The 13556-nt window shown below is 32.5% G+C and overlaps 1 protein-coding gene across 4 annotated transcripts in view; it reads right to left on the bottom strand.

The window, feature by feature from the left end:
• LOC142345762 (uncharacterized) overlaps positions 1 to 10049 on the bottom strand; it is a 63590-nt gene extending 53541 nt beyond the window's left edge. Inside the window, exons 1-2 of one of the 4 annotated variants that reach the window (XM_075398070.1) lie at positions 9763 to 10049; positions 539 to 2414 (exon numbers count right to left, since the gene is read on the bottom strand). In XM_075398070.1, the coding sequence (XP_075254185.1) occupies positions 539 to 805 (267 nt within the window). In that variant the 5' untranslated portion in view covers positions 806 to 2414; positions 9763 to 10049. Of the gene's footprint in view, positions 1 to 538; positions 3603 to 9762 lie in introns of those variants that run through there. The other 3 variants (XM_075398072.1, XM_075398071.1, XM_075398069.1) reach the window with 3 other exon arrangements.
• Positions 10050 to 13556: the final 3507 nt, after the last annotated feature.

Here is a 13556-nt window from a genome sequence, read left to right as displayed (position 1 = left end):
GGTTTAAGTATCACATTTTCTGTTGGCAAGACGCAACAATATGTATAAAGATAATCTAATCAACAACTCGATCTCACGTTTAAATGTTTTAGTAAACAGTAATTAAGCAGCGTTGAAATATTGTCATTCTTTTGCTTTTAAGAAACACGCAAATTTACGAATTGATTAAATATGATTCTACCAAGTTTTTAATAAATATTAAATTTATACTTCATTGATTTTTTAGTACAAGTATGCTTAGCGATTTGGTTACAATTTTAATTACAACTTCTACATCGAGCCCGAATACAGTCTATGGATCTTGTTATTTTTGGTTAGATGTACCATTTGAGGGGTCACCACGAATTAAAGGTTTCGATGTACCCCTGTGGAAATAACTAGGCCCTAGTCAGCTCAAGTTTGCATACCGAAGCTAATTTTTTCCCATAAAAACATTTAGATTATGTTTCGTTTGGTTTTTCAGCACAATTTAGAAAGTCCGAAACTATGTATTGGAAGCGAAAAAATGTTCTCAGTTGAATTTGAACTTCTGTCATACCTTCCAGTGAAGACTGGCTCGCACTAGTCTGTTGCAGGAGAACAAAATCTTCAGACGCTCCTGGAAACTCAATCCACTTCGTCCCCTCCGTCCGGTTCCACCTGCACCTCCACTTCCACCCCGCCCAACTCTTCCGCTTCCGGCACTCGAAGTGGTAGTATGCTGGGCGGGATTGTTGCTGGAGGGCGAAGTCGTGGATCCGAGATGGTTACTTTCGGCTGCGGATCCGGGACCACTTGACGACGTTGAAAGACCCCGACGTATCATCGAAACAAGAAAAGTAAGCAGGGCGATATTTAAAGTAAAAAGTTGGAAACTAGTCAAAAATGAGCAATAAATTCACTATAGGTTAACAAGTAAACAAGAAACACGAATTGTTTTTTATGAAAAATTTCATTACTTGCACCATGAAGGTAAATGAATAAAATGCTGAATTTAGTTGACAAATCAATTCACAGGGTAACAAATTCGCGATAAATTTTTTATTTCGATTTTGAAATGAAAACAGTTTTCTATTTGATTGTTGACTAGAACTTAGATTAGGAATGCTCCTTAGATCCGTAAACGAAAATATATTCGAAGCCGCTTAAACCGTAGGGACCTAAAAGCCCATGGACAGCAACGGCCGGTAAGATCAAATAAAATCGGATAAATTTATGGTTTGATTACACAAGAAGTCATAAACTAAGGCCGAATTGGGTAAATTTATTTTAATTACAAACATTATTTTTAATGGAATGTAGTTAATTTGTGTTTATTTTGTCAGTCCAAAATTTATCCTAAAATCGTCACTTTTAAACTCCGGTATTTCAACCAGATCACCAGAGGGATAAATAAAACAAAACAGCAAAAGAGGGTTGTTAAAATTGGGAAATCTCAAAGGGAATTCTGTTTGTAAACTGGAAGGGTTGAGATAAGGTGTAGAGATTCTTGATTAACATGTAATTGAGGCTATTGTTGTTGAATTAAGAGATCCCTGCTAACACAAACACTTTGAGAGCAAAACTTAAAAATTGATACTCCATTGGAGTTGATTGCCTAGCGAAAATAATATTCACTGATTGGTTGAGCCCAAAAAATTGCAACATAGGACTTTAAAAAAGTCGTGTTCGTGGTGATGAAAGAAATTTTATAGAAGCCTTTTTGTACTATAAAAAAATGATTTTTCGTAAGGTTGTTGTCTTCGAGCGAATTTAGCAAAATTCTTAGAATTGGGTTGTCTAAATTACCATAACAAAAGTTCAAACTAATTGAGATAGAAGGAAGAAGTCGAGATTAAAAAAATTGTTTTATCGATTGAATATTAGATTGAGTTCATCACTCAGCATTGCCGGGTGCCAAAACGCAATGAACCTCAAAAACAAAAATAGAACCAAGTTATGGCAGAACAGAAGAGCGTTTAGAATTAAGGGTAAATTTATCCCCCTCTAAATGTGGTCTAAAGCCAAGATTATCAAGTGACTTTCGAAAGTTTTCTCTCAAATCAAGGCCAGACTTGTATGTTAACTGGGGAAGAAAGAGGACAAATCAAATAAGTGTAAATCAATCCAGTCAAGTCAATTCAAATCAAATTCAATCAACTTGAGGCGAATCCAATCACGAAATTAGGGAAGCAAACTTGGGAAAAACAAGAGGGATGGAATTTTGACAAGCGGCAAGTGTTGGTCAAAATTAGTGAACAAATTCGGGCAACAAATGAAGGAATGAATCGAGCATAAACTCTTTTTGGGAAAAAGTTTTTTGGAAGCGCTAGAAGGGGGAGGGGTGTAACTTTTAGACGAAGAACAAAGATCTGCTTGTAAAAAGTGAGCAACTTGGCCGATCAATTATTTAAAGTTTTTGTTCACATATTGTCTTCTCGCCTCTTCAGATGAAACTGAAAAAAAATAACAATGAAATTGATTAATAAAAGATGCGATAATACAAATAAGACACGGAACGATGAGATGAAACCAAGTTTATAATTATATGAGTTTGTTGTTATCTGGAAAACTTTTTTTAAAGGAAGCAGAAAATTTAGATTTATCGGTTAACTAGTTATGGTTATTGGTTGGTTAAAAGAAAGTGTTTATTTACTAGAAGAGCTGGCTCGCAGTACAAGCCATGATCAAATTGTAGCAAATATTTACAATTAAAAACGATTAGATAACTCACGCATGTAAGAAATGAAAATTTCCTGTGAAAAAGGGAGGAAAACAAAAATGTTCAGAGAGAAAACTACAACAGGTGAAGGAGCAATCACTGATAACCAAAATATGAACCAACTGCTTTTCAAGGGAAAAAAGTGAAAAACTTTTTGAAAGTGAACAACATTAATTATCTCTTATTGCTATAAACAGCCAATCATTTCATGCAACGCATCATAATTAAAATAAGACATATAATTGTTCGGACATTTAAACTTCTGACTATAGCTTCTTAATTGTTGTAAATTTTTTCAGGTAAATCAGGCTAAGCTGTCAATAGCTGCAACTTTCTTAATTTTCCGATGATGGCTACAAACAAACAACATAGAGTGACATCTTGTGGGTTGTCTGGTAGTAAACAACAGTCAGCAACTTGGTAAACAACTAGGATAACTTAGCCAGTCAAAGAATAAATGAAGAATAGACAAGCAATGAGCAATCCATCGAAAGATATGGAAAAGCAAAGTGTGTAGGCGTGCTTTTGAGCACGGGGGAGGGGATGGTATTTTTCGGGTTAAATTTTATGAGGTTCAAGTGCTTAACAACTGTAATTTTAAAGTGTGGGTTCTATTGTTAAAGTTAGACGTAAGACATGTTAAAAGTGCTGGAAATTTTGTTCACTATTTTGCACCATTTGCTCAGCAAAATAGTGTAAAAGTTAGTAAAAATGGGGAAAAACAGGGAGAAACAAAAGTTAATTCAAAGTCAAACAACTTTTCAACTTACAAGCAATCAGCGCCTTCAAATCAACTGGGAAACTGCACTTAAAGAGAACAGAAGTAAATAACAAACAAACACAAAAACAAACAATCTGAAATGCTGTGTAAACAAGCCGGCATTTCCCATTCTGTCAAGAGTGAAGAAGTGAAAAAATAGCCCAACACACAACCCCTTTTGCCCGCTGGCTCCTTATCTCTGGGGAGTGTTAATGCTTAAGTGTGATGGAAAAGGAATGACTCTTTTATGCTAATAAGCAATGACCAATGATGACCCAAAATAGCTAAATTGTGTACTCTGCATAGTGACCGCCAAACTACCCAATTCAAACTTTTCCGGGCAGATATTACTTGTCTTGTCAAGTTCTCCCAAACAGGTTTTTGAAAGGTTGTCTCATTGCTTTTTCTTTTGTTTGAAGAAACAAAAAACAGAGAGAAAAATTGTTTTCACGGAAATGGGATACAAAAAATTGCTACCATTTGAATTTCGTTTATCCAAACTAATTCAAAGTTAATAAAATCAAAAATTTTTTTGTTCATCGTTACATATAAGTGAAACGAGTTTTCTATTTTCCTGATGTACATTTCCGAAATAGGTACACTCACAACACACTCAAGTTGGTTGCATAAGAAAGGAAACAAGGCGACTCGGTAATGTGCAATTGCACATAAGGTTCCGACCCCGCTCATCCACAATTTTGGCATTATTGTCTACCAAATGAGGAACATAGAAAAACCCGAAAATTCAAGTATTTTTTTTTACAAAATTCGTGTACGAACGAAAACATAGCTTCCAAAGCAAATAATTCAGTGGTGGAGTGAATAATGGTGCATTAGATTGATGAGATCTAAAGAATAAATTACATCAAAAACTTCATGTCCGTTTTAAAAAACAAAACTTAATCACAAAGTCAAAATAGCGTCAGGTAAAACTGATATTAAACAAAAAAACTTGTCATTTAAACTTTTCATTCAAAATAGCGTCAGATAGATATGATATTAAACAAAAAAAAACTTTTCATTCAAAAATCAATTAAAACTTGGCAGAAAAAGTTTTCGAAACCCTAAAACCATACTATGGCCATCAAAATATGTTCGGTTGCGCTTTTTGCGAGCACCGATATTGTTTTATTTATTCCAACATTAATGACCCTAGAGAAGCTAGGTAACAAGCAGATAAAAATGAAAAATAAATGCAAAAATTAGTAACTTTTTAATTTTTTGTTCGAAAAAAAAATATCCAAAGGCATGAACGCCATTATTAAAAAACGAAAAAACAAAATAGGTTTGTTTATTCTTCTAACTCAAGCCTTTGAGAATTGAAATTATCCAAAATATGTCTTACGTCAAAAAAAAGAACGTTAAACATGACAAAAATCAGAAACTAATTTCCTTTTTTTTTCGTGTCGAAGCTAGTAAAATCAACGAATTCTTTAAAAACTTTTAATTGCGTGACACCAATATCTCTTAAAACTTTCCTTTGACAACAATAATGTCATATTTGGCTTTCAATCAACGAGACTAGTTAACATACAGACAATAAAAGGAACAAAATTGCGAAGTTACAAAGTTTCTATTTTTAGTTTATAAAACAATTTTTTTCAGAGTCATGAAAGCCATCAGCTATCTACTGATATCAGAATATCAGAAAATCTATTTTTCTATGAAAAGCGAATGAAACCGGGTCATTGTACTGGATTTTTCATACGACTAAAATGAACAGAGTAAAAACGACAGTAAAAGACAAAATTTAAAAATTCAAATAAATTCTTCGAAAAAGTAGTGTCGAAGCCGTTAAAATCATGATTTATATCTTCAAGGATTTTATTATTATCAATTGTGCCTTCTTTTGAAAGCCATTTATGTGATATGCGAACTGTCAATAACGTGATAATGTGACAAAACTAAAAAATGTGAAAATTGGGCAAAAACCTAAAAAAATTTAAACGTGAAATCTAGTAATATCAAAGTCCGAAAAATATAACTTAAGGCTCAAAAGCATTCTTTCATTGCTGATATTAAGCTACAAGTTGACCAAATTAAAAGAAAAATAGAGGCAAAATGCAATAAGTCATCATTTATTTAAAAATCAAATGCTTTTAAAAGACAAAACAACAGTAAGCTTTCAAGTAATCAACTAGATACAACAATGTGGAGTTATTTAGGAATCCAATTAGACCTATCATTAGTTAGCTTTGGTTTGAAATGTTCTGTTATTTATTTAATGTAGAAAAGATCGAATTTCTTTATAAAAAAGACCGACTGATTACAATCCGAATTATTTTTGGATTATACCATACCAAGATTGGTCCAAAACTAGCCCTGCTAATGTTGTTTGTATATTAGAAAAACTTAATCATTCGAATGTTCTAGATATTGATATTTTGTTAGTTGAAAACTCAAAAATAGATGCTCGGTTTTTAATAATCAACGAATAAATTTAACAAAAAACGGCAAAATTTTAATTACAGAGCACCCTCAACGCGGAATTTGAAGTAGAAAAAGCCCCATTTCGAGTCTAAAAAGATTGTGTAAGTGGTTTTTAGGTCCGTACTTTCTGTTAAATTTAATCAAACTGAACTAAAAAAAACTTATTTCGTACTGATTTTGATGAAAAAGTCCTAATTTTGGAATATTTAGCCAGAATTTTTGACAAAAAAATTAATAAAACTGGCCTACAAAAAAGTTTTATGTCTTTACAAATAAAAATGAACAAAATTTTCTAAAAAAAATAACAAATTTTAGCAAAATTGGCGAAGTTTTAGTCAAAAATTCCGGAAAATGTGAATGAAATCTCACTGGAATTCACTCTATTTTCTCAAAATTTAAACCTCGATAACTCCCTGTAAAAAACACAAATAAAAAATATCTTTTTAATTCCATATTCTACGCTGGACAAGCTGTCTAATGATACAAGTCTCAACTCTCTACAAAGAATATATCGATTGGCCAAAACTGACTGAACAAAAAAAAACATTTGAGTATATAGTTACTACCCCCTCAAGAGTTGTCGTGACAAATATTCCTGTCATTTACCAGGCATTAAAGTACATTTATTTGGTTTGAGCAGATTTGAATTCAAAAAACCCACAAAAAATTGTTTCAAAACTAGTTTGATTCACTTCTAACGGATTTCTCTCAAAGTGGGAATGTGAAAAAAGCCTTTATTTTTCCTTAAAAAGCGGTTCTTGTATCCGAATACTTAGATGCAATGTGGGTGCGGGACAATCAAGGGACCTGATTCAATATAATTGCCGCAATTGTATTTACTCAGTTGACCGTCTTTTGATTGTCCCGAAAAATAGGACACGTTACAACAAACTATTCAGATACAGGAACCGATTTTTAAGCAAGAATAAATGCTTTTTTACCGTCGAAGTATACTCTCGAAATATTCATAGAAGCAAATTATGAAATAAGGAAGGAATAAAAAAATGAAGCTATGAGAGCGAGCGGCTCGTTTTCGTAGCTTCATTTTTAGAAACTTTCCTTTTTTTCATAAATTGCTTGTTTGAATACTACGACAGCATCACCGAGGACAACAGCTTATCTCTAAAGCTTTTTGATCAAAATTATCAGTAAAACAATCTGCATTATTATTTATCCTCTATTGCCATGTCTATATTCTCGTTGAAGAAAATGTTCTCGTTTTCTTCTTATTTTGTTTAATCAAAGGTGCTTTTCAAGAGGAAGAAATTCCTAAAAACACATAGATAGCAAAACATCAATAATTTTAAGAGAGAAAATTTGTAACAGAACTCGATGTCAGATGAGCTATTTAGCAAATGTAAAAAGACTGATCTTGCGGGGATTCTTTCAATATAACGTAGAAACTTAAAGCCGCCATATTCTTTCACTCTGCGGTGTCAGCAGTACTTTTTGAGGTAGAAAAATTTTTTTTTAGTTGTTTTTTATCCCATTATTTTTCCTACTTTTGCACAAAATCTTTTGTTTTGGTAAAAACATATTCTTGAGCCTTGTTTAGGTGCAAGTTTTATTTGCAACTATTTTCGTTTTAAGATGCTCTGGTTATCTCGGTTATCTTGGTTATCTTGGTTATCTCGGCAAATGTTCTTTTTCACAGCAGAAGCTATAGGCATATAATAAAAATCTCGAATTTTCTTGTCTCATATTCAGCTTTAGTTCAAGACAATCGTATATAGCTATAAAGAAAAACTGATTTCTTTTCTTGCCTGCTATTCAGACTTTCAGACTTTCAAAGTAAAACATTATATAACTTTTTCGAAAACAACAAAATGTTTTTGAAGACAAAAGAACAAAAATTCAGGTCTTTTCAATAATTGCCTCACTATTACCAAACGTACATTTACGAAAGAAAAAAATCAACTTCAACCATAATTTGGTTTACCAAGGAATACTAATTGCATACTATGAAATTTTACTCAAAGTACGCTGCGTAAAGTCAACTGTGATAGTATAATTGTCAAACGTTTTTGTTATTTAGGTGGTCTTTTATTCTAAAATCTGTGAATTGGTACAGCCGGAAACACATGCTTATCTATTTGTCAATATGAAAATTAAGATATAATGAACCCAACCGCCATTTTGGGTATGCATAAACTTCACATTAAAAAACGTTTTGCTCAACTTTTATACCCTTTGTTAAAATCAAAATTACTAAAATTTGTATCGCTCAGTATAATTTTGAAAGAGTCTAAGGAAGCTAATTTACTTATATCTATTATTTTAAGTGAATTTGCAGCTAATCGTAATACTTAGATAAGAGTATTGGAATTTACCGACCGAAATTTTGAACTTGCAATACACCGTATATATTGGTTGATGTAGTTCTTGTTGCCTGTGTATTCATAGATGCTGCTCAGAGCAAGCTCATCCAGACAAAAAACTTAAATAATCTACACAATTGAATTTTTGTGTCACAATTATCATCATAGGACGAGCACAAAATGTTTACATAAGTTTTCACAGAAAAGCAACCATTTAGAATCCCTCTTTTCGATTCGCAACTTTTTTTGCGTAATCAGAAAACACATTTCGTTCTAAATGTTTCCATAGTTTTTCGCTCTATCTTTCTGCACTTGATAGGTTCCTGTTAGATATATTATATTAAAGCTGGAAAATGCACAATATTACAACTGTTTGGATTAGCTAATTCATAAAAAAAATTGCTATATCAAGGGCTCCAATTAACTAAATCTAAATGTAATACTGAAATAATCACCTTGTTTTGGTATCTACTAGCATTGCAGATATATTGTAGTTATACATTAGACTCTATGTAGAGTACTTGTTAATTTTCTTTTTTCCTAGATGATACCATGATAGATGCTAATGATGGACCCCTAGCCAAGAATCAAAAACTGAATTTTTTTGGACAAGAGTCTGCTTTTTACGTAGGTTTTAGATACATAATGCGAGTATTTGGCTCCAACGTTCAAAACTAACTTAATTGACATCAATTTCTAATGTTCAATTGTCTTGCATTCAAATTAAATTTTTATAGTGTACATGATTTTTCAAAATTTCCCATCTTGGTCATCAATAGTGTACTGTAATAAAAACAGACTTTTTTACAAGCTTTCCATTTGCTCTCAAAATTGAGTATTTGGTTACAATCAGCTAGTACAACTTACATGATTTTTTTCATTATAATGACAAATTATAATATTATATCCGTAGTGACTACAAATTGCTTGACGCTGATGTAGAAAAAGCATTTCAACACCTTGAAAGAAAAACCATAATTTAGGTACCTTTACTTTCATAACTCATAATGTAAATGTTCATCAGCTAACAACAATGAGACTCGCATGATATTGAACTTCAGCCCAAAAAAAAGTTGTATAATTTTTCTTTGAATTTCACGTAATTGTTTCAGGGAAGTAAACTAGAAAAAATGAAATTTAGTGAGCCATAAAACAATATTGATTTCACTAATGTTTGGTCGACAAAAACTTGCAAGAAACCCCTCTCAAAATTGTTGTATTCATACAAAGTAATCATTTCCCTTGCCTTGCTGAAGACAAGATGGAGGACTTGGACTCAAAACTTGACCTAAGTGTCCTTCAAGACCAATAACGATACCGGAAGTAAAAACATTCCATAAAAATTACGACTGGGTGGATTTTGATGATAAGAAAGGCAATAAAAGATCTCCGGCTCTTGTTGAAAAATATTTGTACTTTTGAAGACTCATCAACTGGTTTTCTCCGAACGAAATTTTAACGAGTTTAATTTTTGGACAAAAAGTTTTTTCTTTTTTCATTTTCGTGTTCAAAATAAAAAATTCTCAAAAACTCACTGAGTTTTAATTTGGAACAATTATCTTTTTGTAACTCACCTTTTACGATGCTGATCAAATGATAATTCGAATAGGATTAACGCTTGGATAAACTCGATAACCAATAACAACTTTTTAATTTTATGCCGCCCCAATATATATACGCTATAGGCACTTTCTATTTCAGCTGGCAGTGAAAACAAATACATTAAATGTCTAACTGTTTATTACAAATGAGACTATTCCATTATGAACAATTTAACAGTTCGTTCATCTTGAATTTGGCGATAATTTTTTGAGGGAAGGGAGGAAATATTAATAAAATAGGGTACGAAAGCCAAGTGCACGCACACACACATACCTTTACCTATATATCCTATATACACTTGAGCATGTGTAATGTGTTTACATGTGTGTTATATCCACATGTGTTATATGTTGCATGTCTTTATCTGATGGTCTTCCGAATGAGTGATTTTATTGGCTATTTTGTTCCAGCGCTCCATATATAATCAATTTACCCCCCAACGCAATTCCCCCTCTGCCCCTCTATCCCCCTCCCCCATTGAAAAATGAGAACGCAAATGGCACCCAACCCTTCTTCAACTTTCATTTTTACTGGTTTTGGCTCAGTATCCTGGAGATATTTTTGAGTAAAATTGTTTGGTAATAATTCCATGCTGTTTTTTGCTTGAGGGCTAAGAACTTCACTTCACAGTTTTTCACAATTCGGACCATTGCAGCTCTCATTTGAAGTTTCATATACGCTCTAAATATATACTCTCTATACACTTAAGACATATAGAAACATCCATCGCAATCGATGAAAAAAATTCTTTCAGTTAAAAGCAATTAAATGCCTTTTTTCAAAATTTCAATCGTCAACGTTCTTGAATTTTTCTACAAAACATTCCGATCGTATTCCAGACTTGTCAGGAGTGAAACTGGAGACACCCGAGTTGACCACCACAAAACTTTCTTGACAACCATATCGAAGCCATATATGGAGTTTATGGTAAATTGGCGACCACTTAGCTGACGATGGAAAAAAATCAACATTGCTCCAAAAGCTCCTAAAACCAATGCAATGCACTCTGAGTGGTGAAAAACTGATCAAGATACATACAAAAATGAAGTTCATGGTATCATGGGATCCATATCTAACACTACATATATTTATGGTGTCATGTAAGACCAAAAAATGTTATACAAAAAACAGTTTGTCTTAATCGCAACACTTTCTATTTAGTTTTAAAAATTTCAAAAAAGAGATCATTGTCATATTCTTTTGATCAGGACACCACAATTAATGAACAAGAGTCCAAGAGCCTTTTCATTGGCTTTGTGATAAACTTCGATACTCTGATTATAAAAAATTGATGATTTATTCCGACCACCATATATTTTTTAAAACTTTTTTTAAAAAAATAATTTTTTTGCTTACTTTTTCACATTACGTTACTTTGTTGAAGGAACAAACGAACAACTTGTGACTACATTAGACCTTCGAAAAAGCTTATTGAATTCCTTTAATTTTTTTTGGCAGCCATATACAAAAATGGACCATAAAAGAACCATACGAGAAACATGCACAATATATGAGTTTTGAAAAAACCATGGATTCATATAAGAACCATGTATGAACCCTCTATGCATCATGTAAGAGCCATGCATGGATCATGTAGTTTTCTTCAAAGAACCATGTAGGGACCATGGAGGTAAAATATAAGAAACATATGTGGACCATATAGTAACCATGTAAGAACCATATATGAACCATATAGGAACCATGTAAGAGCCATTTATGGTTACTAACATACTATAAGTCAAGTAAAGTGCTTAAAGCCAAGACTGCTGCATAAGCTTTGTATGGGTGTTGAAAGAACGCACAAAGGTACATACCGGATTCTTGGTTACCATATAAGTATCATTTATTGAAATCTTGGCAGCCACGGCAAGATCTTGTAAAAGATTTTTGCATGGCCTGTTTGGAACCAAATGTGGTTTTTGGATAAGGTTCTCAAAAAGATCATCCCGGACATGTTTAATTTATGTGAATTAACTCTCTACACAAACTCAATTAATTACAGCAGCTTGGCAACAAAGTTAATTCGTACGGACATTTGAAGTAAACTGTTTAATCAAAAGTAAAGTTATGCAAAAGTTGTCATTTGCAAAAAGTGTTATTTCATCCTCCAACTGATAAAAACAGCGAAAATTGTTTTGGGAAAAATTATATTTCTTTGGGAATAGTTGAGACCAAAATTGATAGAAAAATCGATTCCTCCTTATTTCTAATCAAGAAAATATTTAACTGTGAAATGATTGTTATGAGAATCACTATTATGATAAATAACTGTCATTAAAAGACAATTTGACATAGCAAATATTTTAATTTTGAATCAGCTTATTTTTTGGAGTTTGTGTATTTCGTGGACGAAGCGTTGATCAGGAATCTGAACTTCCATCCACTAAGATTTTTGGTTACTCACAAGCAAGAATATGAATTGTTACGCGGGTCAAGAAATTTCGAAATTTTTGTAAAAATATGTAAAAAAAAGCACCAAAAAGTTTCAGCGCACAAATCCTACCTTATGATGCGCTAAAATGCGCTGAATCTTTGCTAGAAAAGCAGTGAAAGTTATTGCAATTTCAAATGTTTCGCGTTGCCTGCGCTTCGAACCCCCAGTCTGGTTACGTATAGTAACAACTTTTTACTTATAGTAAACAGTTTTAAGGATTGTCCTAACATTTCGGCATGTTTTCTAAACAACTTCAGTGCATTTCAGCACTTTTTCCGCGCATTTATTACAAGCTTTAAATTTTAGTGCTTTCTTAAAGTAAATCGTAAAAAATTAAGGAATAAATAATACGAATTGTTTTAATGCACTGAAGCTATTGAAAAAACGCGTTGACATTTGGCAGCATTTCTTACAAAGTTAAAGCGCAATTCAGCGTATTATTATTTGAGGATTTTGAGCTCAATTTTTTAAAGAGTTTAGCGTGTTCGGCGCATCACTTACATAAGTTCAGTGCTTTCAGTGCATCTCTTACAAAAACCCGCGGAAATGGCGCTGTGGACTTGACCCGGTTAAAAATTTGCTCATTATGAAAACGCAAATTATTGCTGTCAATTGTTCTTTATTGTAAAAGTCTTTAAAAAAGTTTACCTGCTCTGAATTGGTAAAAATTTCCACTGAGAGGCGAACAAATTTTTCTCCATTTGAAAAGTTGGTCTAACTAGACGTTTTCCTTCGAGAGAAGACTTTTAGGAAAGTTGTCGACTGATAAATATTGAAAAAAGTGTCGATCAATTTGATTAGTTCCAGTTTTCATATTTCTGCTCTTATAAGATTAACATTGAGTCTAGACTTCAGATCAAACAAAATGCTGCTAATCTTCCTTCTCTCCAATCCATTATTTGAATCTTCTCATCTGTAGACACAATTTAACAGACAATAAAATAAAGAGAGAGAAGCTCTCTTAATTAACATCAGAAAAGTCGTAAAGACGCGTTATTTTTTGTTCATGAAATTAGTTTATATTGCATTAATGAAAGTTAAGGAAGTTAATTTATATCAAGGACAGGGTGCATAAAAGTAACACCAATAAACATGAAAAAAATCACTTAAATGTCACTATTTGGGAGTAAGGAGAAGGGTAAAGTCAGAAAAAGCAATATTTGGCAATGGAAACTGCTAGAAATCCAGATATTATTTCAACAAATTTTTATCACAAAATTTGTTACAAAAATCAGATATTATTTCAATAAAAAATCTTTGGTTGGTTATCATAAATAAATGATTGCGCGGCCTACTCAAATTAACAACTTAAATTAACTAATTAAAATATTA

This window comes from Convolutriloba macropyga, chromosome 9, assembly GCF_964194025.1.
Source record: "Convolutriloba macropyga chromosome 9, txConMacr16.3, whole genome shotgun sequence".
Classification (NCBI taxonomy): Eukaryota; Metazoa; Xenacoelomorpha; order Acoela; family Convolutidae; genus Convolutriloba; species Convolutriloba macropyga.
This window is presented reverse-complemented; position numbering and strand designations above follow the sequence as displayed.